The 25,759-nt window shown below is 45.6% G+C and overlaps 1 protein-coding gene across 1 annotated transcript in view; it reads left to right on the top strand.

Moving 5' to 3' along the window:
- The window catches only part of LOC147659610 (glutamate receptor ionotropic, kainate 4-like), a 214,047-nt gene that overhangs the window by 112,510 nt on the left and 75,778 nt on the right, over positions 1–25,759 (top strand). Inside the window, exons 8-12 of the mRNA XM_086951606.1 lie at positions 1,175–1,288; positions 16,880–16,989; positions 19,604–19,777; positions 20,917–21,082; positions 24,892–25,117. Of these exons, the coding sequence (XP_086807732.1) occupies positions 1,175–1,288; positions 16,880–16,989; positions 19,604–19,777; positions 20,917–21,082; positions 24,892–25,117 (790 nt within the window). The remainder of the gene's footprint in view (positions 1–1,174; positions 1,289–16,879; positions 16,990–19,603; positions 19,778–20,916; positions 21,083–24,891; positions 25,118–25,759) is intronic.

The following is a 25,759-nucleotide window of genomic DNA, read 5'->3' as shown; positions in this document are numbered from 1 at the left end:
GGGCAGATGTGTGTGTCCAGATCAAAGGGATATATTTACTTGTGATTTTGAAGTCACACGCAGATCTTAATCACCACAACACTTAAAACGCATAAATACACACAATGATCGGTGTTGTTTGGAAGATAATGAGGCCGATACGTGCATGAAGAAGGCATATAGAGATGGGCACAAAATACACAAAGACGCAAACCAACAGGCAAACACACAGTTAAGGGGACTCAGATGCACAGAGACTTGTTCAAGGTCACATAGATAAAAACACGCACACATGCACGCACACAGACATGCGCAAACATGCATACACATGTTCATATGCATACACAGAAACCCAAATATACAGAATTCACCCAGAGACATACAGACAAGTACACATGCCAGGGCCGGCTCTAGGCTCATGGAGGCCCTGGGCAGGGAGCTTAGGTAGGGGGTCCCGAAAGAGGGGGTCTGGGCGGGGCGGCGAGTTGTCAGGGTGTTTGGAAATGGAACAGAGCCGGAGGCCGCCAAATCCCTGCCAGGGGCCGCCATACAAATATGTATCCATCCTCAGAGGATTATTATATTAAGGATATATATTGGTGTGGTGGCCGCTGGGGTTTGGTGCCCTGTGCAGGTGCACATCTTGCACATGCCTAAGGCCGCCCCTGCACATGCACACGTGCATGTACACAGTGACATTTAAACAGCTGCACAGAAGTATAGATACACAGCGATACAAAGTGAGGCACGCAAACACACAGAAGCAAGGGCGGCCGTGAGCACATATGAACACTCATACAGAGGCAGACACACGCAGATACATAGAGTGCATGCCTTTGCCTGTATACCCAGACTGATATGAAACATGCACGGACATGTTGACACACATGAATGAATGAAAAGGGTACTTTCAAAGCGCACGGTCACTCAGACAGAGCATCCTGGCACCAGCCCCCACACCATTCTTCACATTGAGGTTGCAAAATAAATCATTGCTGGGCCAAACACTGAAACACATATGTACAAATACACAGGCCCACTTTTAAAGACACAAATACATACATAAACACACAGACATGCAGGCACACAAGCACACACGCTGTCACTCTCATGCAGTTACAGATCCACTTAAATACGTATAACAGATGTTGCGTCAATGTTGATCAGATCTGACATATTGATTTTTACTTTGTAGAAAGCAGACTTAGCTGTCGCTGGCCTCACGATCACAGCCGAGAGGGAGAAGGTTATTGACTTCACGAAACCGTTCATGACCTTGGGCATCAGCATCCTCTACCGCGTTCACTTGGTAAGCTCCGTTAATGAATCCTAGGCTCTGGGTCATTATACCCTGTATTGCGTCCACATGGTAAGCTCCGTCAATAAATCCTAGGCTCTTGGTCATTATACTCTGTATCGCGGTCATATGGTAAGCTCCATCAATGAATCCTAAGGTCTGGGTCACTATACCCTGTATCGCTTTCACATGGTAAGCTCCTTTAATGAATCCTAAGGTCTGGGTCACTATACCCTGTATCACGTTCACATGTAGGCTCCGTCAATGAATCCTAGGGTCTGGTTCAGTAGGCCCTGTATCGCATTCACATGGTAAGCTCTGTCAATCATTCTTAAGGTCTGGGTCAATAGACCTTGGATCACATTTACATGGTAAGGTCTTTCATTCTAGTCTAGAATTTCAGCCATTGTATTCTCTTCCTGGTTCAAATGGTAAGATCAGCATTCCTTCCAGAAATCTGAGTCACTTGATATGTCCCAATCTATAAGACCCATCTTCTGCCCTACAGCTTAACTCACTACATCCCATATGACAGTTACATAGTAAGTCCATGAGTGTATCTTAGGGTTTACGCTGCTCAGTAGGTGAGTAGATCCTGAGTCTGTCCTAGGACCTGGAGCACCTTTTGCACCACGCCAAAATGGCATCAATGGAGTTTGACATCAGACTTTACAAATGGTGTAGTGGCTTTATGGAGAAGATGTGGGAAATTGAGTTTTTGTTGCAGTACACCCCCACTTTTTGACTGGTTTTTGATACAACTTTGACTGTAGCATGCTAGGTCCCTGTCCACCAGGTTCCCAGTACCAGTGTTCTTTCCCCAAAATGGTCCCACAATTGATACAACTTCAGCAACCCCTGTACGTCCCTAGTAAATGGTGCCCTTGGTACCTAGGGCATTGGGACTGAAGAGGGTCCACTAGGGCTGCGGCCCCAATTGTGCCACCCTAGGGACCCCTCGCCAAGACCATGCACACTGCCAGTGCAGGATGCATGTCTGGGTGCAGAGAAAAGTGAAGAGTCCACATGGCACACACCTGTGTGCCATGTCCCCATACACTGCATGAGGTATAGGTAAGTCACCCCAACTGCATGCCTTATAGCCCTAAGGCAGGGTGCTCTATATCCCATGTGTGGGCATATCTGCATGAACAGAGAGGACCCTACAATTTCAAGTTCATTCTTGGATATTGTAAGTGCACAGGGAAGCCATAGAGTGTGCATGAGCTGGATACTTGTCATTACGAGTTTCTAGCTTCCTGATGGCTTCACTGTACCCTAAGGTGTTTGGTGCTAAACATCTTGTCCTAATAAATCCTCACTGATGTCAGTGTTGGATTCATTAATAAATGCACACAAGAGACAGCTTAAAGGGGCTCCTGAAAACCTATCAAGCACCAGTGTGGTCTCTGACTAGCCTTCGCCAGCGTGCCACCACCAGACATGTTTATGACTTCGTGGGGTGAGGGCCAGAGCTCTCAGAGGCCCAGAACAAAGGCTGCTCCGGGCAGAGGTGCTTTTAAACCTCCTCCAGGCCAGGATGGCCTGGAGGAGCAGGAAGCTTCAAAGGTGATGCCGCCTTTGAAAATCAACCCAGGCATCTCCAGATAGTGGAGGATGTCAACCCTCTTTCCTGCTCCACATGTGGTGAGAAGATGGGTTAGATGAGGAGGGTTGTCCACATTCAGCCAGCACCACCCCATAAGTTGGGGCAGGTGATGTGAGCACAACTTTTTCTATTCCTCCATCTAGGGATGGCAGAATTTTGATGGCAAACCTTGCCTGCTGTCTTAAGGACTCGGCAATCATGGTGTGCTGTTCCGTCCTGCAACTGTGAGACCTACAAGAAACCCAGAGCCTCTCCAGCCTTCTACAAATCACCAAAGAACTCCCTTGGAGTGAAGGTACCATTCCCCTGCAGACCGCAGGTACCAAACTGCAAAGTCCGGTTCGTCAACTTGCTGTTCGACTTGCGACCCAGATACAGCATCCAAGCCAAAAGAGGTATTTCAGCTCCAGAGAGTCGAATCTGTTCCCCCAGCAAGTGTGGCACGGCTCCAGGACCTACTGGAGCCATGCTAATACTTCGAGTACCGGACCCCCTTCAGCATACAGTGAGACGAAGAGTCCATTCCGTACTCCATCTGCCCGGGGAAGAAGCATCCGTCGAGGGACAACGAGACCCTGAGACCCACTTTGTGAGTGTCCCAGCTGTCCCGGAATCGCCTCTACAAGCTGCATGCTCCTGACTGCTAGGACATCTTGATGCATGCTGTCCGGCTGACCTATCAGCTCTGCACCCGGCCCGACCGGCCTTGGTAACAATGATCCAGCTTTCCTCCCATGGTACTGATGCCCTTTCAACCTGCTAACTCGAGTGGGACCCCTCAGACTTACCTTTAAGTTCCTTTGTGCAGTGTATTTTCAAGTGGCCCCCTTCTTCTTAGCGCACCAGCTACCAACAAACTCAGCACCTTTCTCCTGGCCAACTCCGGGACGCTCCAGAAAATGCAGCTGCTGAAACATTGGGCCTTGCCTTGCTACTTACTTAAATTCCAAAGGTGAACCTTGAGATCCACATGTATGATTTTACATGCAGTTTTCTATTTTTTTCTATTGAATTCAATGGTGCATAATTGTGCACAAAAGTAATTCATTTTCAAACTTTAAAAATTGCATCTTAAAAAGTACTTACTGTAGATCACATTTCTCGGTTGAAAAAATTATGTAAAAATAGATGTTATTTTTGCACATTGGTCTGGGATTTATTCTTGAGTGTGTATCTTATTTATTACCTCTGTGAGTCTAACTAATACTTAGCACTACCCTCTGATAAGCCTAACTGACCGCCCACACTATCACAAATAGTGTTAGTATTATCTCCTTTTGCCTTGTATACCAATCTGCAACTCACTGGACTCTGCACAGTGTACTCTGTTTTGGTGCCCTGTATAGAGAGCCAGCCTCACAGAAGAGATCTGTCTGTAACATGGTAGCATGGTGAGTGTCGCTAATGATGAGAGAACTTGGCTGGAGCATAACCATGGAGATAACAAGGGCTTCTTTATCGAGGCTCCAGTCCTTTCTCAAAGGAAAAAGAGATGTCATCATCACATCACCAGAAAGTGACAGAAAGGTCCCCCTGCCAGGGGTCATAAAAAGCTAAGTAGCATTTCAGAGTGAAACCTTTGACTAGAAGGGAGGATGGCAAAGCTATTTGAGTACTGGGTCCTTCTTAGTTTCCATTGGATAAGTATCAGCAGGTACCAGCCCTCTGGAATTAGGAGATCCGCAGGAACACTGTGGGATTGAAATATCTAGGTGAGCTTTGGGGTAAAATGAGGAATTGTCAATTCCCCTGTAATTATTGCTTTTTGGGTTTAAGAAGCTTTATTGAGTATATAACAACTACATAAAAAATAGGTCTTAACCCCTTCGCTGCGGGGGGGGGGGGCTAATTCCCCCGCTGTGCTTGGGGGGAGGGGGCGCGCACAGCGCCCGCCTGCTCATGACGAGCTCAGCTCGTCAAGAGGCACGGTGCTCCGGTGCTCATGACGAGCTGAGCTTGTCACAGGTGCACTGGTTCCCGTGGAACGCTCAGCACAGCAGTTGAATTGTCCCTGCATGCGAGCGTTCCACGACTCATGACGAGCTGAGCTCGTCATGAGCACCGGAGCACCGTGCCTCATGACGAGCTCAGCTCGTCATGAGCATGGAAAGTGTTAAATGTACAAAATATCTGTGATATATAGAAAGGAAAACACAGGCAATAAAACAGAGTGGAAAGCTATTTTCATTTTGACAATAACATAGGGAGCGAGGAAGGGGGGAAAAGGGGGGAATAGAATTCAAATCTACAATTGAAGATTGTGTAACAATAATAAACCTACGAAAGGAATAAACAAATACCTAGAACATATAAAATTCAATTTAGTAGTGAAAAAATGATGTAGAGGAGAAAGCAGAGGCATTAGTAGTTTATGGAGGCCGAAGATTTTCAGAACTATTAGGTAATACAGGAGTTAAATATTTAGTTAATGGTGACCAAAATAAATCCATATTTACAAATGGTTTGACAGAGGAAGCAAAAGTGATATCCCTTAATTAATCCTAAAGGACCCATCTGTGTCCCACTTGAAGTCCCCTGGAAACTCCCCCCCAGCCCGAGTAACAGAAACAGCCCCAATATATATCTTAGAGAGTCACCAGGAGGGATACAGAACACTGAGAGGGAGCCCTAAAAGCAGAGAAAATCGCCAGATCCATAAAACATAGAGGACCATGCCACATTAAGGTAGATTACTAAAGCATAAAATGCTGGGGCGGAAGGAGAGAGAAGGGAAGAGAACGGAGAGAACACTGAATTATTTATTCCACACTTTGTTCAGCATTCACAACAGAAAATGATAGCGACAGATGATTGATGGAAGAAAAAATGCAAGGGAAAAAGATGACAGCTCATATGCAGAGGAAACGACCCCGCTGGAGCTTGTGAAACCTGGGGTCATTGAGGCAATGGGGCCAGATGAGGTACATCCTCGGATAATAGCAGCCCACGGAGAGGTGGTGGCAGGGCAGATGGTGACATTGACGCCAAAGCTTCTGAAATAATGGAAGAAAGTCAATGTATTTCCAGTCCTTACGGTGGGAGCGGGGAAGGATGTTGGCGCACAGAATCAAGGCGGCCCAGGCTCATTGACGGGCAGCGCGTGGACAGTGCGGAGAAGTAACATGCAGCCAGCAATTTAAAGCAACACAAATTGTGGTCTGGGAGGTAGGGACCACGATTGACTACATCCAAATGCAATGTTGGACATTTATGGTGCCGTAAAAATGAGAAAGTGGCTGAATGGAGGCGCGATCTTAAAGCCGCTATTCGAACATCTTGTCAAATTACTTCATTGAAGCCAGAAAATGTGACAGGGAAATAGAATGAAGCAAGAAGGACGTTTGCATTTGGCGAAGTCATTGTCGATCCCACAAAATAGAAGGGTGTGTTGTCTATTGTGCAGTTCACTGCTTTGTGGAGGCATCATCTGGGGTACTGTGTCTCTTTCATTGGGCATTGTCTCTGAAAGGAGATGTAAAGATTTCAATCAGTTAGGCTTCATTAACCAGTTTCAGAATGATTTAAAAATTGTTGTATGAATATGCAAACATATTTATTACTGTGTGCATACAAATTAATAATCAAATTCTTTATGAAAATCGAATTTTTGTAAAAATGGACAGATGACTTCACAATTGTGTTGCAATTTATATATTGCAGGCTCTTTAATCATATGCTACAACTTTAATTATTAAAGTATCAAGGGGCATAGACTGAGGGATTGCGTTTTGATCCACATCCAAGACATAGGTATTGATGCGTTTCAAACCAACCTTAATATGTCAATGGCCTTCCTCAGGGGTACTTTGATGTTCCACCCAATAAAGATGGAACCCAAAGGGACCGTGCCGAACACAGTTTATCTCTCCTTTAAATGTTGGAAAGTGTTAAAAGACTGTGGGATCTGAGCTTATACGGAGGGCTGCTGATTCTTCATATAGAGCTCCACTGTGAAATCTTTGAGTGAACCCTCAATTTGGTGCAAACTCACAAACGTCCGACTCCTGTTCAGTGACAAACATGATCTGCCCCACCTATTCCCTCCCCATGTTCAAGGAAATGAAGAGCGGCAGATGGAGACTGGAAAGCATGATGAGGCTCAAGTGATGTAAGAGGAAAGATGCTTTCCATGCATAATACTGTATGTGCATACATCAACCCCTCGGCAGGAATGAACCTAGGTAGAGTACATGAATTGAAACAGCTTAAGACAAAAACAAAGACACAGTAGTCTTATGCAAGAAAGGCAAAATTAAAGACAATGCAGGGTTTCTTTGCTAAGAGTCTGCACAAAACCGGCCCGTGGCACTCAGGTTAGCCACTCATTTTAATTTGACATTTAGTTTGTCCCCAATATTTCCGTCTCTAGGCCTACTCCCTGGCTTGCATCGCCTATAACCATATCTGACAGCCTTAAAAGGCGCTGTCATTTCTCTCAATTTCACTTGTTGAGATGTATGTAATAAGTATGGATTTCTGACCCACGGACTCTAATAGCGCTGGCTTCTTGCTCGGCGTCTGACCAGGTAGGTCTTTCAATCTCATTATTGGGTAATGTGGAGCCTGCGCGGAGCGGGGGAGATGCTCAATAGAAGATGAGGTGAGAAGAAGGTGGTTTCTCCTGGAGCGGGGGCATGATGTCCAATGGAGAAAGTGTGTACCATAGGCATGTGATTTCATGAGAAAAAGGCTATCCTGTCTTTATAAACCCAGAAAAATGGGTGTCCTCTAGAAACTACGAGATAGGTGGTGCCACATCTGTGCGCTACGAAAGCATCAAAGGAGGAAGGACAGTGATCTCAGCAGTATGTTATGCAACCATGCACCGTAAGCAGTGTAACACGCTAGCCGTTTAGGCAAGTGTTTCAGTGTCCTCTCATGGGGGTGGTACGTGCTATATAAATGTTACAATGTAGTTATTAGTAGCACCACCCCCTTCTGTAAGATATGAGCTTAGCAAATGTGTGTCTCCTAGGGGATATGTGATTAATTGGGGGCAGTGCTTAGTTTGAGCAGGTGTTTTCCGGTGCTCGGCACAGCACTAAATTCTCAACACCGGCACTCCGGTACCTATGACAGTCTTCCACATGGTGGTGCTGTCTGTCTAATTTTGTGATAAGCACAACAACAGATGTTTAATAATTCAATATACATAATTGATACACAAAGTATGGCCCAAGTGCCGCATGTGGCCCTCCTGACCTTTACATGCGGCCTCCTGGTCAGCAGCATCATGAGGCTGCTTTTCGCGACTCAGCACTAACGTTTAGAAATATGTTAAATAGAGGGGAGCACATTTATTTACAGCTTAACTGTAGTTAAAGGAAGTACTAAAGGTGTGGTGCACCATTTAAACTTAGGAACACCTTCAGTTTGTAAAGACATGTTGCAACTATAAAAATCTGATAGTCTCGTCAAAATTCAAAAAGTGTATTGCATTAACATGCTTTCCCCTCCACCCTGGCAACACTGCAAATAGTGAACTAAGAGGCAAGTCAGTTGCTATGTTTACCATTTGAGTGGCAAGGGTTCCTATTATACATGGATGACATTATAGTTTAGCAAATAAAATGCAAGAGAAGGTTTCATACAGTGCGCTTCCTGAAGTAATGTATTGCAAGGTTCTCCTAAATGTGATAATGAAGAAAAAGAAGGTAAAAAAGGTAAAGTAAAATAAAACAATTAAGATCACATAATTTATTCAAGTGGGAAAGCCAGGACTGATCCCATGTTTTCTTGCTTAATAGTGTGCAATTCAGCCCACCTTACACTCCCCCGCCCCCACCTAACATCAATTGAGCCCTCGATCACATGACAAGCAATCTTTTTAGCCCCCTGGAAAATGTTAGCGAGAACCCATTTTATATATGAATGATACATGCTGCTCACGCCACCATTTGTATAGCTTTGAGTGGCCTGGAATAGTCTAAATTATCACACTTGTAGGAGTGTGTTGGCTAGTAGTTGTGTTTGTTCTGCCATTAGCAGCACTCGCAGGGACAATGCCCGGTGCAAGCTGCATTTGCCTCCTGAAAAGTGCCCGGGCACTTACTTTATTTATTTATTGATTTTTTTTTACAAATTAAGCACTGAAAATCTAATATTAAATGCAAAGGGAGGGGGAGACTGGGGGCAGGAGTCTGTGTGACAGACGTTTGGTTGGAAAGAGGGACAAATGATGTGACAGTTTTCATGGCCTTTTATCTTCTAATAACTACATATAAAATATAAGGACCAGGTGCACATATTACTGACAGTCCAAAAAGGTTTTATTTGATACCTAGAAGATACATTGTTGACGTTTAAATACCTTTGCAAAGGTTGGGGCGCTTAAAAAGCCACACTTTGAATGTCACTGTGTTGCTGAGAGTGAGCTGTCAAGAAGCCCACACCTGAGTGTCCACAACGCAGTGCTCCAAGAGGCGTCGCCTAGTGCTCCCTGCGACAGTACACCAATGCAGCTCATCTTCTTGTGCTGCGGTGATATACACCCTAGCACCCCCTTGCTGTGCATAGTTAAGTATGCGCTGATGCCTGTATGTTTGTTGGCCTGCATGCACGAGTGACTGTGCATTTGTTGGACTTATAGAACATGTTTTACTCAGTGGTGTAGCTAGGCCTTCGTCCTCCCATGTCGGTCCATGCGTTTGCCGCCCCACTGCGGCCATTTTGAAAGAGCAGGGGGCGGTGCTGGCGATTCCTGTGGCAACCACCCCTGCGAAACCCGCGAGTAAGTGCGGGGGTTCAGGTGAGGCCGCCGCCCCCAAAACATGTGCCACCCAGGCTGTACATCAGTAGAATAAACAAAATGGAGGCAAGGGTTATGAGGGGCGAGTCCCTACCCCTGGGGTATGATCAAGTAAACAACGAGGACTGGCCCACTGTGTTAGAGTGATGGAATCTTATTAGTATTCCATGTCACCTGTAAGTGTAGCTGTGTCAGCTGGGCACAAGCAGTCTTTGTTTAAAAACCCCTCACACACCAACCTGGTTGGTGTCATGCTTCATCATCGGGGTCCAACCAGGCAGCCGAGTGCCGCCTGGTTGTGCTTCAACGCCTGACTACAGCGGAGCGGGTGTCGTGCAATAGTGTGAAGTGGATGAAGGTGAATGTTAAAATACACCTCTGGGAATCCTTGCCTGATAATTTATTAGTGGCGGCCCAGGGTGTCAGTTAAAAACTATGTGTTGCAACTAATAGAAAAAAAATTATGATTACTAAGTTGGCTTAATAACGGTCTACATGTTTCAGTCCCTGTAGAGTCTGGGCGGGACTTTCTTCAGGACCAGGGTGAGTGAGTGGCAAAAGGGAAGGCCACGTGTATAAATCTCCAACACACGCGCTAAGGTGTGTGGAAAAAAGGCGGTGGAAGGCGCGCCTGTGGGTTACAGGCACCTTCAGGGAAGCGAAAAAATCATCGCTGCTTAGGAAGGTCCAGAGAATCGGGACACATGGAGAGGGAGTCACTCCTATCACTATTTGTGAATGTAGAGTGCTCCGCTGTCAACCTATTCTGTAGTCCTCCGTGGCCCGGTTTTTAAACAAAGACTGCTTGTGCCCAGCTGACACAGCTACACTTACAGGTGACATGGAATACTAATAAGATTCCATCACTCTAACACAGTGGGCCAGTCCTTGTTGTTTACTTGATCATACCCTAAACATCAGACATGGATCTGATCGTCCTAGACCTACGTTCGAAGCCCATGCCGGTCTCCATGTTTTGTAGTATAATGGCTTGTCAATGAGTTCTGTATTGTTCGTCTTTACCTATTACTTGTCTCATTTTAGTAAATTCTATAAAACCATGTTCCTTTAAGAACAGATGAAAAAAAATAAAGTGTTGCTTGTAACCTTTGGTTTCCAATTCTCATTCCTTTTCATTAAGCCCATATTAATTAAATTAGGACTTTCTATTCTTCATAAATTGAATGTGTGTCCAATTTAATGTGAAAACTTATATTTGCATTTTTTTGTTTCTTGCCCATGTATTTCCAGTTTATTACCTATGAAATTACACTACGTCCCTTCACTCTGAGGGAGAGTTGAATGCAGACTTGTCTCCTCTTTAGATCCATAGCACACAAAATAGCTTTCCAGACTGTCCAGGAGCTGCCAGAGCAGCGGCGTAGCTAGAGGCTGCCCATGCATTTGATGCCCCACGGCCGTGTATAAGAGTTAGGGGAGGGTGTGGGGGTAGATTGCTGGCGACAGCCGCAGGTAAGGGGGGAGTCCACCGTACCCACTACTCGTGCTACCCGGGGCGGGCCGCCCCCCTTGCTACGCCACTGTTTAAAAATCTGCTTAATTCTCTATAAGTCTGTGAAAGGTCAAATCGTTTAATGTATTTGAACTTTCTGTCGCCTGACTCTTAATTGAGACAGGGTGCAGAATTGTTCAGTACAATTACATAAAGTTTTTTTCCTCACATCTGTCACTTGTGCTACAATAGTTCCACAGGGAGTCATGGTGCTTCCGCCTGCTAACATTGTCCTCTATAAGTTCACCTTTTGGTGCTCATCTGGCTTAGCACTTTTACACTTCTGTGGAAAATCATGCCCCATACCAAGCAGAGAATGAAAGGGCACCCTGTAGGAAGCTGGCTCTGTATATACTATACCAAAGTAAAGTATAGGGTGCACAGAGTCCAGTGAATCCCCAAAGGTAGGCAGAGGTAAAAGTAGATAATACCTTCCTCTCTATTTGTGGTAGTGTGGGCGTGCAGTAAGGTTTTATCAGAGGGTATGTTAAGCATTTATTGTACATACTCAGGCAAGAAATTATGTCACACACTCAAAAACTGAACTCAGACCAATTTTGTTTGTATAAAAATAATATTTAATTATGTTATTTCTAGACCAAGTCACTCCTGGTGCAGGTAAGTGAAATAATACTTTGCAAGATGTATGCAGTCAATTACAGTTGAATGCAGGTTCAAATTCAGTTAGTTGATTTACTTTCAATAGTCAAAATTACTTTTCAGTTACTTTGTAGATTACTGTACACTTTACTTCTTGGATTACTTTTTAAGTTACTTTTGCTATTCACTGTGATATACCTAGATATCACACTGGGACATTTCCTAGGCAAAAAGTAAGTAATTCAGTTTTGGTACATTTGCAGTTTTTCAAGGTTTAATACAAACCAACTCCACACTTAAAAGAATGTTCAAAGAAAAGCAGTTAATGCAATGCTATGGGAGGAAATTAAGTTATCAGTTTACAGGTAAGTACTTGGTTGTGGGAGTTTGGTTTTTGGGGTTAGAACCAGGGTTTCCCTAGAGTTGAGGATGCACTTTCAGAACACCATCAGCGGCACCAGGGCAGCCGGGTGCAGAGTGCAGAGGCCCAATGTTATCCAATTAGGAATAGGGGGCCTTTGGTTGGTGGCTGCTCACGAGTAGGCCACAAGGTTGTGGGAACAAAGCTTTTGGTGTTAGGCTCAGGGCAAAGGGGGATCCGAGTTAGTAAACAAGGTGCACCTGCAGAGGCACAGGGGCGACTGGGTGCAGGGTGCTATTTTGGCGTTGGGTGCCATGTTGATTTCAATGGGGATTCGTCGGTTGCAACAAATACTGCAGGCTCTGGGACAAAGATCTTCTAAGGGCGAGCACTGGTTGGTGATGTAAGTTGGGATGCCTAAGGATGCTGGAACACTGTCGGTTGGGCCACCCAAGGCTGTTGGATGTTGGGTGCAGGGGTGTCTTTAGGCGTCTGTTTTTTCTTACCGGCTCCGGTCACGGTCGGGGAGAACCTTCAGAGAGGGGCTGCAGGCGTCAATTGGAGACTCGAGGCAGGTCAGGGATCACCAGATCCCAGGTCAGGATCATAGAGGAGACTTCCTCATGGTGTTGGGCCGCTCAAACTCGGGCTGTGGGCATTCGGTTCAGAGTGGTGCAGGCTCATGGATTTGGCCGGAGTCAGAATCTGTGACTGAGCAAATCCGGTGCTCACGGGAGACAAAGTCTTGGTTTGGAAAGGCAGGGCAGGTCGTCTAGGTTCCTGGGGGCTGCTGGCTGCAGGACATGCAGGATTTTGGCTGGAGCTGGTCGAGGTCCGGACAGACTGGCAGGGCTGGGGCAAAGGCCCTTGGTGTCCTCCTTCTTCTTCAGCACAGCTCTTCAGTCCTTCTTCTTGTTCCTTCTTGTCTGCGGAGGCAAGGTTTGGGTTGCCCCTTAATACTAGATTTAGAGGCGTTACAGGTAGGTACAGTTTGGGACAAATGGGTCCCTTCCTTGGGGTGGTTACACCCCCTTTTATGCCACCCTCCAATGGGAGGTGGGCATAAGCCTCACTCTGGCTGGCTGGGTCCCCCTATCTGCAAGATGGTGGGGACAGAGAGTTGTGCTTCACCTCGCTTCCCCCACCTGAGGGATGGGGTTGGCAAAGGTGGGCACACCTCTCCTCCTAACTTGGTTTTCCAGCTGATTCTCCCGTCCAAATTGGGGTCAGAACCGGAGGGGGCCAGTTGCTAGGAGCAGCAAAAGCCTGGGGTAGCTTACAAAGGCGGCAATCCTTTGAAGCTTCCCCTTTGTGGACCCTGCCCATCCTGAAGGAGGAGGCATGGCACCTCTTCCCAGGATGTGCATTGTTTCAGGACCCCGAGAGCAGCAGGCTCTCGACCCAGGGGTCCAGAAACATGTCTGGTGGTGGCAGCTGGCAAGCAGCCACTCAGCCAGGACACTAGAGTTTGGTCTTTTTTCAGGGGGCATCTCTAAGATGCCCTCTGAGTGCATTTTTCGGTAAATTTCACACTGCATCAGTATGCAGTAAAGGCATTATGGTGCTTTGGAGTTTGTAATGACAAACTCCAGCACCATATCCTCTTTATGGCATTACTGCACTGACAATGTCTAAGAATTGACTTAGACACTGGCATAGTGCACCCCGCTAGAGGGGTGGCTTACCTATGCCAGGGCAGTGGGTTGTAGGATGGCACACAAGGATGTGCGCCATGTCGACTCTTCACTTTGTTCGGCACAAAAACACGCAGCCTGCAATGGCAGTGTGTGTGTGTGTGTAAAGGTAAATGGCCTCTAAGGGTGGCACGATAAGTGCTGCCGCCCTTAGAGGACTTCCCTGGTCACAGTGCCCTTAGTAGCATGGTACCTTTTACAAAGGACTTACATGTGGCTAGAGAGTTGACAATTGGGTTTTGCAACAATACAGTTTAGGGAAAGAAGATGGGCCCTGAGTACCTGGTTGGCCAGAACCCAGGGCACACTCAGTCAAAGTACATCTACAGTTTGGCAAAAGGTGGGGGCAACCATGCAAAAAAGGGCACTTAACTGCACCCCCTCTCCCCCTTTAGCCACCCATCTGCTTCTCTGTTCACATGAAGAGATCCCTCCTTCCCCTTCAGCCTCTAGCATATTAAAGTCAATATTAACAGTTCTGTGACCTTTTTTAAGTAAAAGGCTATGAATGATGTTTACAAAAAGCTAATAGTTCCCTTCCAGTTCGACCTCTGCCCTCTTCTGTCAGTTATAAGGTGAGGCCTGTGACTGTGTGGCTGTGGAAATAGGTGGATGCCCTATCTCCTCAAAGTGAGATGAGAGGGGAGCTATGACATGAAAAGGGGGAGTCTCTCTGGCAAGCTCTGATATCAGGTAGGGGATACAGTCCCTCCTTAGAAGTTTGGTGGCATGAAGTCGGACCTAGGGCTCTCTAAGGGAACTGCAAAATCTGACTGAAGGAGGTTTTTAATGTCTAAATTTTTTCTTATTTACTTAATTCGTGTTTACTCATCTGGTAATTTGTGTTATTAAGCTTTATGCCCCACAGTCAGAGGGCCATTCCATTCCATACATTGAGGTATTTGGAACCTGTAAAGAGAAGATGCGATCAGGAGGTGGGCAGACACATTTGTGGCAGCTATGTCCATGGGCCACCTCAGTATCTCTGGAAAAATTGATAATATAATGTTTGTAAAGGCCAGCTGAAGGATAAACTCCATACTTCAGTCTGTATGGGATTTTACTTCTTGGATTACTTTTGGTTGGTGGAAGGATCTTGGATTTGACCAATCAAGGAAAGAAAGGATGAACGATTAACAACACTGGCCTGTCGAGTCTCCCTGCATCTGAGGGCTTTGCTAAGGCTGGAGAAACGCTAGCACCCTGGGAAGCACACTTCCACGTGGGGTCCAAATAAAAACACATGGCACCAACATTCTAATAGTTTCCAGCTGCTTCTCGGTGAGAATACGCAGTGACCCTGTCAAATGCCCTTTCTTTACTTCCCTGTGGTTACACATTTCAGGCGCTGTGCCTTGGGATAATTAATCAGATATCAAAAAGAGTTATTAATACAACACCAAAAAGTTATTCTTCAGTTTGTCTTTGGCATAGTGCAAATATATTGCCAAGCTTGACCAAGGTAACAAGAGAGAGTAATACCTTCTGCACTAGAAGGCACATGCCCTTCATCACTTTCACTTTCGTCCAGGATACTTTGGGGTGGTAATAACTTGAGAGGGAGAAACCCACATTAACAATTCTGAGTTTTAACATAGAAGGGGAGGGGTAACCAACTGACTGTGGGTCATATTATAGACACTGTCTCTAGCCCTGAGCTTTTAACCCACAAACCAGTGATTTATTAGTTTAATGTCTTCAATGGAAGTAAAACAAAACTCCAACACTCAGAATGCTTTAAGCTGTCAAACAAAAGTCCAGAACTGGAAACAGTGTCCGTATAATCCTGGAGTCAGGTGGTCACCCTAATAAGGAGGTGGGTTTGAATGAGACTAGAAGCAGTAAACAATGTTTTTTTTTTTGGGGGGGGGGGGTTAAGAAAATGAAACTATGGGGCGAGCAAGGGTGCCCATTTTGTGGTGGGTATCAGTGTTGGAGCAAACTTTTATTTATGAGAAGTGACTGTAGTGGTGCAGAGCACCTGTGTAAAGTTCCCAAGTCATATGAAACGTATAAATACTGAATACCGGGACAGCCCCAGGATTTCCTTCCAAGGTGAGGGACTGGCTGGGTGGTTTTGCCACTCCTCGGGAAACTCCACCCCAGTTTTTGCATTTCTTCACCTAGGAATGGCCCAAGTGATGCGGTCAGGCAGGATGCTTGGGTAGGATTGTCAGCCAGTTGTTTACTCGCTCTGAAATCCATCAGAAAGATGCTCCATCTGATTCCTGAGGGAAATTGTAAATCCATCATTCATGCCTTGGTAACCTCAAAGCTAGAGTATGCGAGTAGCCTTTAGTGAGGATGCAGCCATGCGCTTTATACAATTTATTGTATTTTTTGTTTTGTATCGTGTGGTGCTGCAGTGCCAGTGATATCCAAAAACACGTACTTCATCGTACTACTCCCTTTTGCTGGGTCTGTGCAGGCAGTCCGAGATTGTTTATGCTGAACAATGGCCCACTAGCATAGTCCAAACAGCCTCCTAGCACTAAAATCTAAAATCTTGCGAGGGCGCCATAGAATTTGGTATCCATGACAACGGATCGCTTGGCAGTCCCGAAATTCAAGCAAAACAACTGACCTTTATGGGTAGGCCCGCGCGACCATTAGGTAAATATCAAATATGTTTTTCATAGTTTTAAAGACCACCATTAAGCGGTTTTCTAAATGCTCAGTTTTCTCAGAAGAGGAAATGTAAGCAAAGGGAAATTAAGAGCGGGGTTTCCCAGGATCACACGTTGCTGTGAGGAGGGAAATCAGGATTCGAATGATAGCTTCCTGTTCCGATTTTGCCATCACTGCCATCTAGCCATTGCTGTTATCCGTGCTATGGACACTTCCCTCCCCCATACCCTATTGCAAGCAAACATATTTTGTGTTAAAAGAATACCTAATGTGTAATGATTATGTATAATCCTTTCTCATGTACATATAATAATCACGTCTCTTTTTATCTCTGTGCTTGTAAATTGATTTTTTGTACAGCGCTCAGAGTACCCTCGGGGTCTTGTTCGCGCTCTGAAATACACCTGGATACATCAAACATAAAATAATGCGTTTGTATTTTTTTTTTAGGGTCGCAAACCTGGATACTTCTCCTTCCTGGACCCATTCTCCCCTGGTGTGTGGCTGTTCATGCTGCTGGCCTACCTAGCCGTCAGCTGTGTACTTTTCTTAGTGGCAAGGTAATGGGCTTCTGGTTTCTTGTCCTTTCTCGCCATCAAGTGTCCACATGTAGGAACTACATTAATTGCAGAGAATGAATCCAAAGGTAGAATGACAACAGAAAGACGTCTACAACGCCCCTGTCCGACTATCCTACTGTCCTTGGGTTCAATTTGTTACATTTAAATGAAAATACTTCCCAGAGTTGACCACTTTAATTGAGGCACTGCGTTGTTTTACACAAACAGTAGGCTACGTCTAGCAAGTTAAAAAACACAAGCTATTTCCACCAATCAATTGAGCTTTTACATCAGAGATTGTAATTAAGGGGGTTGTTTGGATTTTGACGGATGGAATTTACTCTGAGGGCGACGGAGTAAACCACTCCGTCACTCTTCCTGCCCACCAAATTTAGAATTGACCGCCAAGCTGGCTGTCATTTCTAAAGCTTTGGCAGGAATCGTGGCCACAGCGGTTCTTGCCAATGCTTTTTTAAAGTTTGACGCATGGCTCCGTCATCACGACAGGTCTGTCCGTCAAACGTTTTTTTTTTTTAAATGCCCCCCCTTGCCATGGAAGTTATCGCCCATGGCGAGAGGAGCATTAGACAGGTTTCACTGCCCCTTCCAGGCAGTGTTTTCCTGGAGATGATGGGCAGTGAAAACTGACCTGTATATCCACCCGGTGGGCGAACATAGAGGTCAACCTCGGATTGCCCTTACGCCGTTGGGCCATTGGAGAGGTGTAAATGCGGCTAAGACTGACTAGTCTCTGCTATGGTTACACCAGTGGTCAACCAAGAATTACATTTGGTAGGCGGACCATTATCCTGGCAGTTGTGATGGAGTATTCTTGCAGCCAAGATATAAAGCAAGCCTTAAATTAGGTTAAGTTCTGTACCGAGGTGCCGGCTATAAAAGGCCTTATCAGTACGTTATGTGATGTAACACTTCATAACTGGGTTAATGATTTACATGTCCAGACACATACATGAGATCTTTTACTATTGTGATTTCTTTTGACAAAGCCTGCCTTTAACCCCTTCACTGCGGTGGCTATTCCACCGCAGTGCTAAGGGGGGACGGCGGCCCAGCGGCAGGCGCATGCTGGTGACAGAACCGCTCCGTCACCAGCGTCGGTTGCGCTGTGCTCATGACGGAGCGGTTTCGTCACGGCCCCGCCCGCTCAATAGAACGCGCCGTGCTGGTGCGAAATCAGCGCCGTGCAGACGCGGCAGCAGGGCCATGACGGAACCGCTCCGTCATCAGCACAGCGCCACCGCAGCTGATGACGGAGCGGTTCCGTCATCAGCAGGGGAGGGGTTAACATATCCGCATAGGGCTTTCAGTAGTCTGTGGGTGGTGTTCCAAAGAATTCTGACGTTTTTAAAAATTGGGGGCAGATTTACTATGTATTTGTGTCGGGTTGTGTTACTTTTGTGGTGCAGCCTCGATGCAAAATTATTTTTGGTATTTGCTAAACTATGCAAAGTGTTTAAATTTTGTAAATACAAAGTAATACAAGGCAGCGCATAGCGCTATCTTGCATTACCTTGCGCTGGGAAGGCGTTCCATGGGTGGCGCATGGGTGTTCCCATGCAGCTACAATTGGATTTTGGCGCATTTCCGGATTTACAAAAGCTACTAAAACTAGGAATTCTTCAAAATGTTTATGCCTTCACCAGAAAGGCATATATGTATGCTGCTTTCTGTAGCACACACAGAAAGAGAAATATGCTTCTAATATTCCCTAAGGAATGTTGTGGTGCAGGAAGGTATACCTTCCTGCACAAAAACAAGAGGCAGGCATGGGTGCCTGCATTGGCGCTAGACAACCTCATGTGGGTAAGCGCAGGGAGAAAGCTTAAGAGCTCCATAACCCATTAGATATGGCACTTTCTGCTCACTCCCATTCATGCAACGCAGCACAGCAAATTGACTTGCCACACTGCGTTGCGTGAATTCCAAGTAATCCGCCCCTAGATTTATAGAAGATTATGGCCCTAATTCAGAATTGCACAGTACTGGGTCCCCAGTTAAACCACATGAAACTGCATGCAATTTTTCTGTTTCCGTCCCATAAAATCACCCCCGCACCGTGCAATTTTGAGTAAAACCCAATGGAATGAGAAATAACCATGTGGGACCGATTTTTGGGTTGTAAAACCACACAGAATCCACTCTTCCATTCACTTTTACTGCATATATTTACCACCTGCTGTGAGCAGATGTTAAATGTATGCCCAGGCCCGTGGGAGGGGTGTAGAAGTGAGGGAGGGGTAGGGGAGTACAGGAGGGAATGGAAAGGTTTTTCTTTCTAGCAAGAGGATCTTACAATGCTTCCTCTGCTAGAAATTAAACATTTGGAGTGAGGCTTCACTACTGCTGCTGCATCCACTACCTCATTGTGTTTGTCTCTCCCACACCAGATAAAACCAAGTGAGATAAACCCAACAAAATTAAAGCATAAATCATGTGTTCCTTTCGCTCCTCAATCCTTGTAATCAGGGCCACTGTGTTTAGTTTGCTTCAGTCGCTAATATTTAGTTGTTGAGTTAAATTGTCTGCTGCTTGCATACTTTGCACTTGGTGTACGAGGCTCGAGCTCTCTGACTTCTTGTTCTTGTGTTGCCAGGTTAACACCATACGAGTGGTACAGCCCTCACCCCTGTGCACAGGGCAGATGTAACCTGGTGGTAAACCAGTACTCGCTGGGGAACAGCCTTTGGTTCCCAGTCGGTGGCTTCATGCAGCAGGGATCGACAATCGCGCCACGCGCTCTGTCCACGCGGTGTGTCAGCGGTGTCTGGTAAGGCCTATTAAACTCTGTTGCGTCCCCTGCCTTAGGGCTCTGCAGCGGTCCTGTGACAACCCCTATGCAGGCATGGCTTTGAATGACAACTGGGGAAGGAGCTACTTGAGATCTGGAGACATTCATACTGGTGGTTTTTTATGCATTCACTTGGCCTTTTGATATGCCTGTATGGGTCCCATATTATTGCTTCATAATGCTCTGCTTTGGCAGAGGTGTAACATCCTGTAAGAATAAAATGGAGTCTGGTGCTTAAGTATATAACCCATGCTCTAGCCAAGGCCTGTCCCAAAACTTGGGCCCATCAGTACACAAGACTGGAGCTGCACGAAAACACAGGGAATGCAAAATATTGCATCCAATTAGATCAACTGATCTCAGCTTTATTGTTTTGTTGCTAGAATGTCTATTTTTAAACAACAAGTGTGCTATTTAGGCGGATTTAAGCTTCTCAATGGCACCTTTTGGTGTACTGTCAAAGAGTAAAAAGCATGCACTGCTTGTATTTTATTAAGAAGGTAACAGTGTTGGGTGGCAGTTGCACCAAAAACAACTACGGTTTTAAAAAAATACAAACAGAATTTTTATTTTTTCTCAGCGGCATTAAAAAGCGTACCTTTTAGATATGTTAAACAAGGTCAATTGTAGTTTCTTTTAAGATAATTTCACCTTGAGTGAGTGCCAATATCACTTATCATTTTGAATGTGGAAGAGATACAAGGTATTTACAAACGATAAAAAACGCCATTGCATTTGCTTATCACAGTTATGTGTGTGACCGCGTAATGGGCGGTGCGCTGAGATGTACATGGACATTTTCACGAAGGGCAATAAAAAAATTGAATCCAGCCCTAACTCCATGACTAGACTTACATCTTTCTTGTAGCTCTGTGTCAGTACCTTGTATTTTCCTTCTACCGTACTATAAAGATGGTGCCAGAATGATTACTGTTGACCATGGCTACCCAAGTTTACAACTCATATTCCCTCTTTTGACCAAAACTGTGAGTCCAGACAGATCACTTTATCCCAATGTGAATGAGGTCCAATCCATTATGGATGCTTAGACACAGGTAGATGACAAGTAGTTTGCGCTATGTTCTGCATTACAGGTATGCCTCTCCGTCTCTTTACAGGTGGGCCTTCACTCTGATCATCATCTCCTCCTACACAGCCAACCTGGCAGCCTTCCTGACAGTCCAGCGCATGGATGTGCCCATTGAGTCGGTGGACGACTTGGCGGATCAGACGGCGATCGAGTATGGGACCATCCATGGCGGCTCCAGCATGACCTTCTTCCAAGTAAATGATGTTGTGGCTTTCGGGGATGATCGGCTTGTAGAGAACGGCATTGGTGCTTTACCTTTCTCTGTGTGACCAGTAGGGAAAATGCCAGACACTCCTTAAAGGGGGTTGAAATATAAGTTTTTGATAAGTGAGAATTACTCGGTAAAAGGGTCATGACTGCACAACATTGGAAAAGGCTACACTTCACATAAGCGCCTCTCACATTCCAAATTAGTGTCTCATTCAAGACTTCCATAAACCAGAAGTCATCAAAAGTGCTCTTCTAGCTTCTATAAAATGACTAAATAAACGAATAATGAGATCATCCATGGGCCATGCTATAAAGATTTCTTAAAAGAACAAAAATGTGATGGATATAAGGTGAGAATAAATCATAACCACTTAAATGCTGTAGGTAGCATTCCATTCAATTTTTTGTTTGTTGTGTCATTACAGACAGGGACTAAATAGTTGAAGATCAGTGTTGGCCCTACTCCAAAGGGCAGTCCACCCGCACTCAACTTGCCCTGCCCTTTGGAGCTCTTTAATGCTACAGGCTGGTGGGCGAGGATGCTCCCGCTTGCCGCTTCAACACACTTCAAATGGAATGGTAACAGAACCGGGGTCAACAATGTTAGAGTCCTAAATGTTGTCTCAAAAGAGGCTTGTGAATACTTGGGGACCCTCCACGCCCATGTAAAACTCTGCACTGGCATGTCACTCAGAGGCTGCTTGCTTGTGAACATAAATGCAGGAGGCCCCATGTTCACCAAGACCCAGGGAGCAGGCAGGTTGTTTCTCGCAACATATTCATTTGAAGTCTGCATTCAAACAGAAAGGGGCCTTATCTTGACATGCCCAAGTCTCTCTCTGTGGCCCTGCATCATGGCTCTTCAGCATAACGTAATCTTCTGCAGTGCTGGATGACTTTATACAAGCAGTAGATGCTCCCGCTTAGTTGTCTACATACACGCCTGCTGGTCTATGTTTCCTTTCTTACTGGTCACGCATGTGTGTGATGATTGCGGGCTCCATGACATGACGCCCCGGGTGAGAGTGTTATGACAAGAAAGCCAATTTAAAGCAAGCAAGGGAAGCGGTAGAGCTTCAGACAAGGAGGGGCGGGGACTGCGGGTAGGCAATTGGGAGACTAGTTGATGTCAGCAGAGCAGGTTTTGGCAAAAGAGAATGACAAGGGATTTCAGGAACTCCCCATTCCAAAATGGTGTCTGTGTGACACAACAGGGTTGCAGGGCTGGTAACAAACTGGAAGCCAATGACTGGTCAGGTACTGATAGACAGTGACTGCAGGTGGAAAGCTGGAGGGCCCTATGACAAGGAGAGGAGCAGAGAAACTAACAGCAAGGATAGGAGTCAGAGGAAGATGGGAGACATAAGAAGTAGCGGACAGCACAACTGCGGTTCAAAGCGCCCTGACCAAAGACACGAAAATAGCACTATCCCCTTGGCTAGGAAGTAAAAGCAAGTAATTATTGGGTGTGGTGGGCTCCTCGAACCCATGGGCCCCTCAAAGTAATGGGCTCAGGGCCTTTGAGTCTGTCGCACTAATGACAGAGGAACCCTTGTCATGTTACGGGACCGGAAGTGAAGATGAGGAGGAACAGGCACATGCATGGCAATCTCCTCAGTCTGCCTTGACTCTCAGGTAGATGTTTTCTTCCATGTGGAATGTGGCTGGAGTCGCAGGAGTATTTAGGCCATATTGGCATGTAGCACCATTCTCAAGAAAACCTAAAAGTCAAATCGGACCCAAAATGAAAAATGAGGCCATGTTTGATGGATCTAAAGCTCATTTAGCCCTTACTGTACAGGTCGAGAATATTATCCTTATTCAACTTCCCTGGCAGTTTTTTGTGCGTTCCTTTTTTCTAATCAGCCTCAAACTGGGTGGTACATTCGGCACTTGATGGTAGATATTATTTTGGGGTTGCAGATAGCGTCTTTTAAATAAACCACAAAATAAGACACTTATTCTGCTTATGATAGGCGGACTGAAATACCTAGTCGAGATAATGTCAAAAGAGTGTTCGTGGCTCCTATCAGATAACTTATGGTAGCTGCCTGGAGACAGGGGAGCTAGATGTTTGGTCCTACTCTGAGAGGAGGTAAGTTTATGAGCTGACACGTTTGGGATAAGAGTGTCTGTTTCCTTACCTATTTGAGGCGCTTAAGGATTTAGATATGGGTTTCATATGTAGCTCCAGATGGTAAGACCCATGTCACATTTTCAGGGTACGTTCTAGCTTTTCAATTAGATTCAATTTTGATTCATTGGATGAAAAAGTATCTTGCGGCTCTCTCAAACGTCTATCCTGTATCTGGCTTTCAGCGGCATGAGTTTGACTGGACTGGTATACATGCTTGATGTTTTCAGCGTTCATTTATTGAGGTCTTTTGCACTTCTTTGAAACTTTCATCCATTTCTGTGACTTAGAAGGCAATGCAAGTTTATAGCATGAAATCGTGAGTTGGTTTTGATCAACTCTCTTGAGTTATGTGCGCCATGAAAGCTGTTTCTATGGCAGCTCGTATTGATTCTTGATAGCGCTTTGTTCATCACTGCAGAGAAGTCAAGTGTCTGTGTTTGTTTCTTCTGCTCTCTTTCCACTTGTCTGGTGCGTGCCTTCCCAAGGCTGTCAGTTCTTCACGCGTCAGCTAGTAGTGCCTGGTTGCCATACATCTCTGATTTTTAATGCTATTGTGTTCACTCTATCACACAAGGCAAAATGAAAAATGTAATGGCACATCATTATGTTTCAACTGAAAAGCTCTTTGACTACATATGTTAAACATTGCAGCAATCCTGCCTGTTCTTTGGTGTTGGCCAAAGGTCCATGCACCTTTCCTTTTAGTATATCTCAGGTGTGTGATTGTCAGAGCATGGTCCTACTTCCAACAGGAATGCCAGAGCCTGAGAAATATGGGCACAGATTGATGCTGTATTTGAGTACACGCAACATAGCTTGCAAAAAGGTATGCTGAGAACTCACAGCTGCTCTCGCAAGGGATGCTCTTCATAAGATAGGTCTGCTTAGCCAGCCTCCTATACCTAAAAATACACAGCATGGAAGTAGGCCTGGGCGGAGTTTGCGGAGCTTCACTCCGCGGAACTCCGTGAAGTGCTGGAAAAACTCCACTGCAATCCATGGAGTTCTGCCAGCAATGGAGTCTGTTAGGTTGCACTGCTTCCACTGATTTTTAGCGCCAGGAGATCGTCTAGCGCTGTAAGATCAGAGTGAATGGCAATACATGTCGTGCCAGAGGGTGCTGCTGCTTTCTGCCACTCGAGTAGACATTCTACCTGAGCAGCAGCTTCCTCAACACGAGTGGCAGATTTCTCAATGCGAGCAGTCGTGATCTGCCGCGACCGCCCTCATTGTGAAATCCCGCAGAGAGGAGGTATAGCGTGCAATTTTTTCTCATGCACTCTTGCCAACTTACAGTGAGTCAACTCCACGTCACTTTGCAGAGTTTTTCAGAAAGTGGGCAAAACTCAGCAAACTCCACTGGCGGAGCGGAATTCTTCACCCACCCCTAAATGGAAGTCCATGCCTCACAAAGCAAACATGGTCAACACTCTTGTCCAAGTATTCAATGCTCACATTACTCCAGTGTCTCCCTCTGGGTAGATCATAATCTGGCCAAGACCTTTCTGATTGTGGAAATTTAAATTTTGAAGCACCTCTCCCACAGGCCTGTACTGGTGGGGTTGTCGAAGTCCCAAATTGAGGTCCCGCCGCTCAACCAGGTATTGATTCAGTCACTTTGGGTTTGACAAGTGCTTCTCTTTCTCTGTGTTGCAGAACTCCCGTTACCAGACCTACCAGCGCATGTGGAACTACATGTACTCCAAGCAGCCTAGCGTCTTTGTGAAGAGCACAGAGGAAGGGATTGCAAGGGTCCTGAACTCCAACTACGCATTCCTGCTGGAATCAACTATGAATGAGTACTACAGACAGCGAAACTGCAACCTCACGCAGGTTGGAGGGCTGCTGGATACCAAGGGCTACGGAATCGGCATGCCAGTAGGTATGCAGCAGACCACCTTCAGATGGGCACAGACCGACACACATTGCTGCATGACTTACGCACCACCAGTTGTGTTGATTGACATGCAGATTCCTCTGATGTATATATGCATCGCACGCTCCTAGGTGGCACCATCACATTTCAATCTTGTTCCTGGGGTAGTACCCCATTCACATTTCAGGCCAGTATTCAATGAGGAAAAAACTTGAGGGTTTTCCGGAATGCATGTTTGTCTTCTTACCCAGATGGGATACTGCGAAATTGTATTTGCACACATTCCCCTTCGGTAGCCACTAGATTGGTAGTTTGCCTAAGGTCAACCTACGGGTAGAACCAGTAATGGTAGCCTAGGCAAATATTTGGTTGTATCCTTAAACAACTTGATTATTTGATACTTATCTTGGGACACAAACTAGGGGAACAGCCCTTTCTAGACTGGAACACTTCTCAGAAATGGATTGAAAGTATATTTAAGGCTCCCTGCTTTCCGTTTTTATTGATTTTTATAGATAAATACAGACAGGAGAAACCCTTTATTTTCTTGTCTGTATTTATTTTCAAATGTGTATAAAAACGGAAATAATAAATATAGATAAATACAGACGGAAATGTCAAAAAAATAAATACCATAAAATCGGGAGC

The sequence above is a fragment of the Lissotriton vulgaris genome, unplaced genomic scaffold, assembly GCF_964263255.1.
Source record: "Lissotriton vulgaris unplaced genomic scaffold, aLisVul1.2 SCAFFOLD_401, whole genome shotgun sequence".
Lineage (NCBI taxonomy): Eukaryota > Metazoa > Chordata > Amphibia > Caudata > Salamandridae > Lissotriton > Lissotriton vulgaris.
The sequence above is the reverse complement of the archived record's forward strand: the minus strand, read 5'-3'. Positions and strand labels throughout refer to the sequence as shown.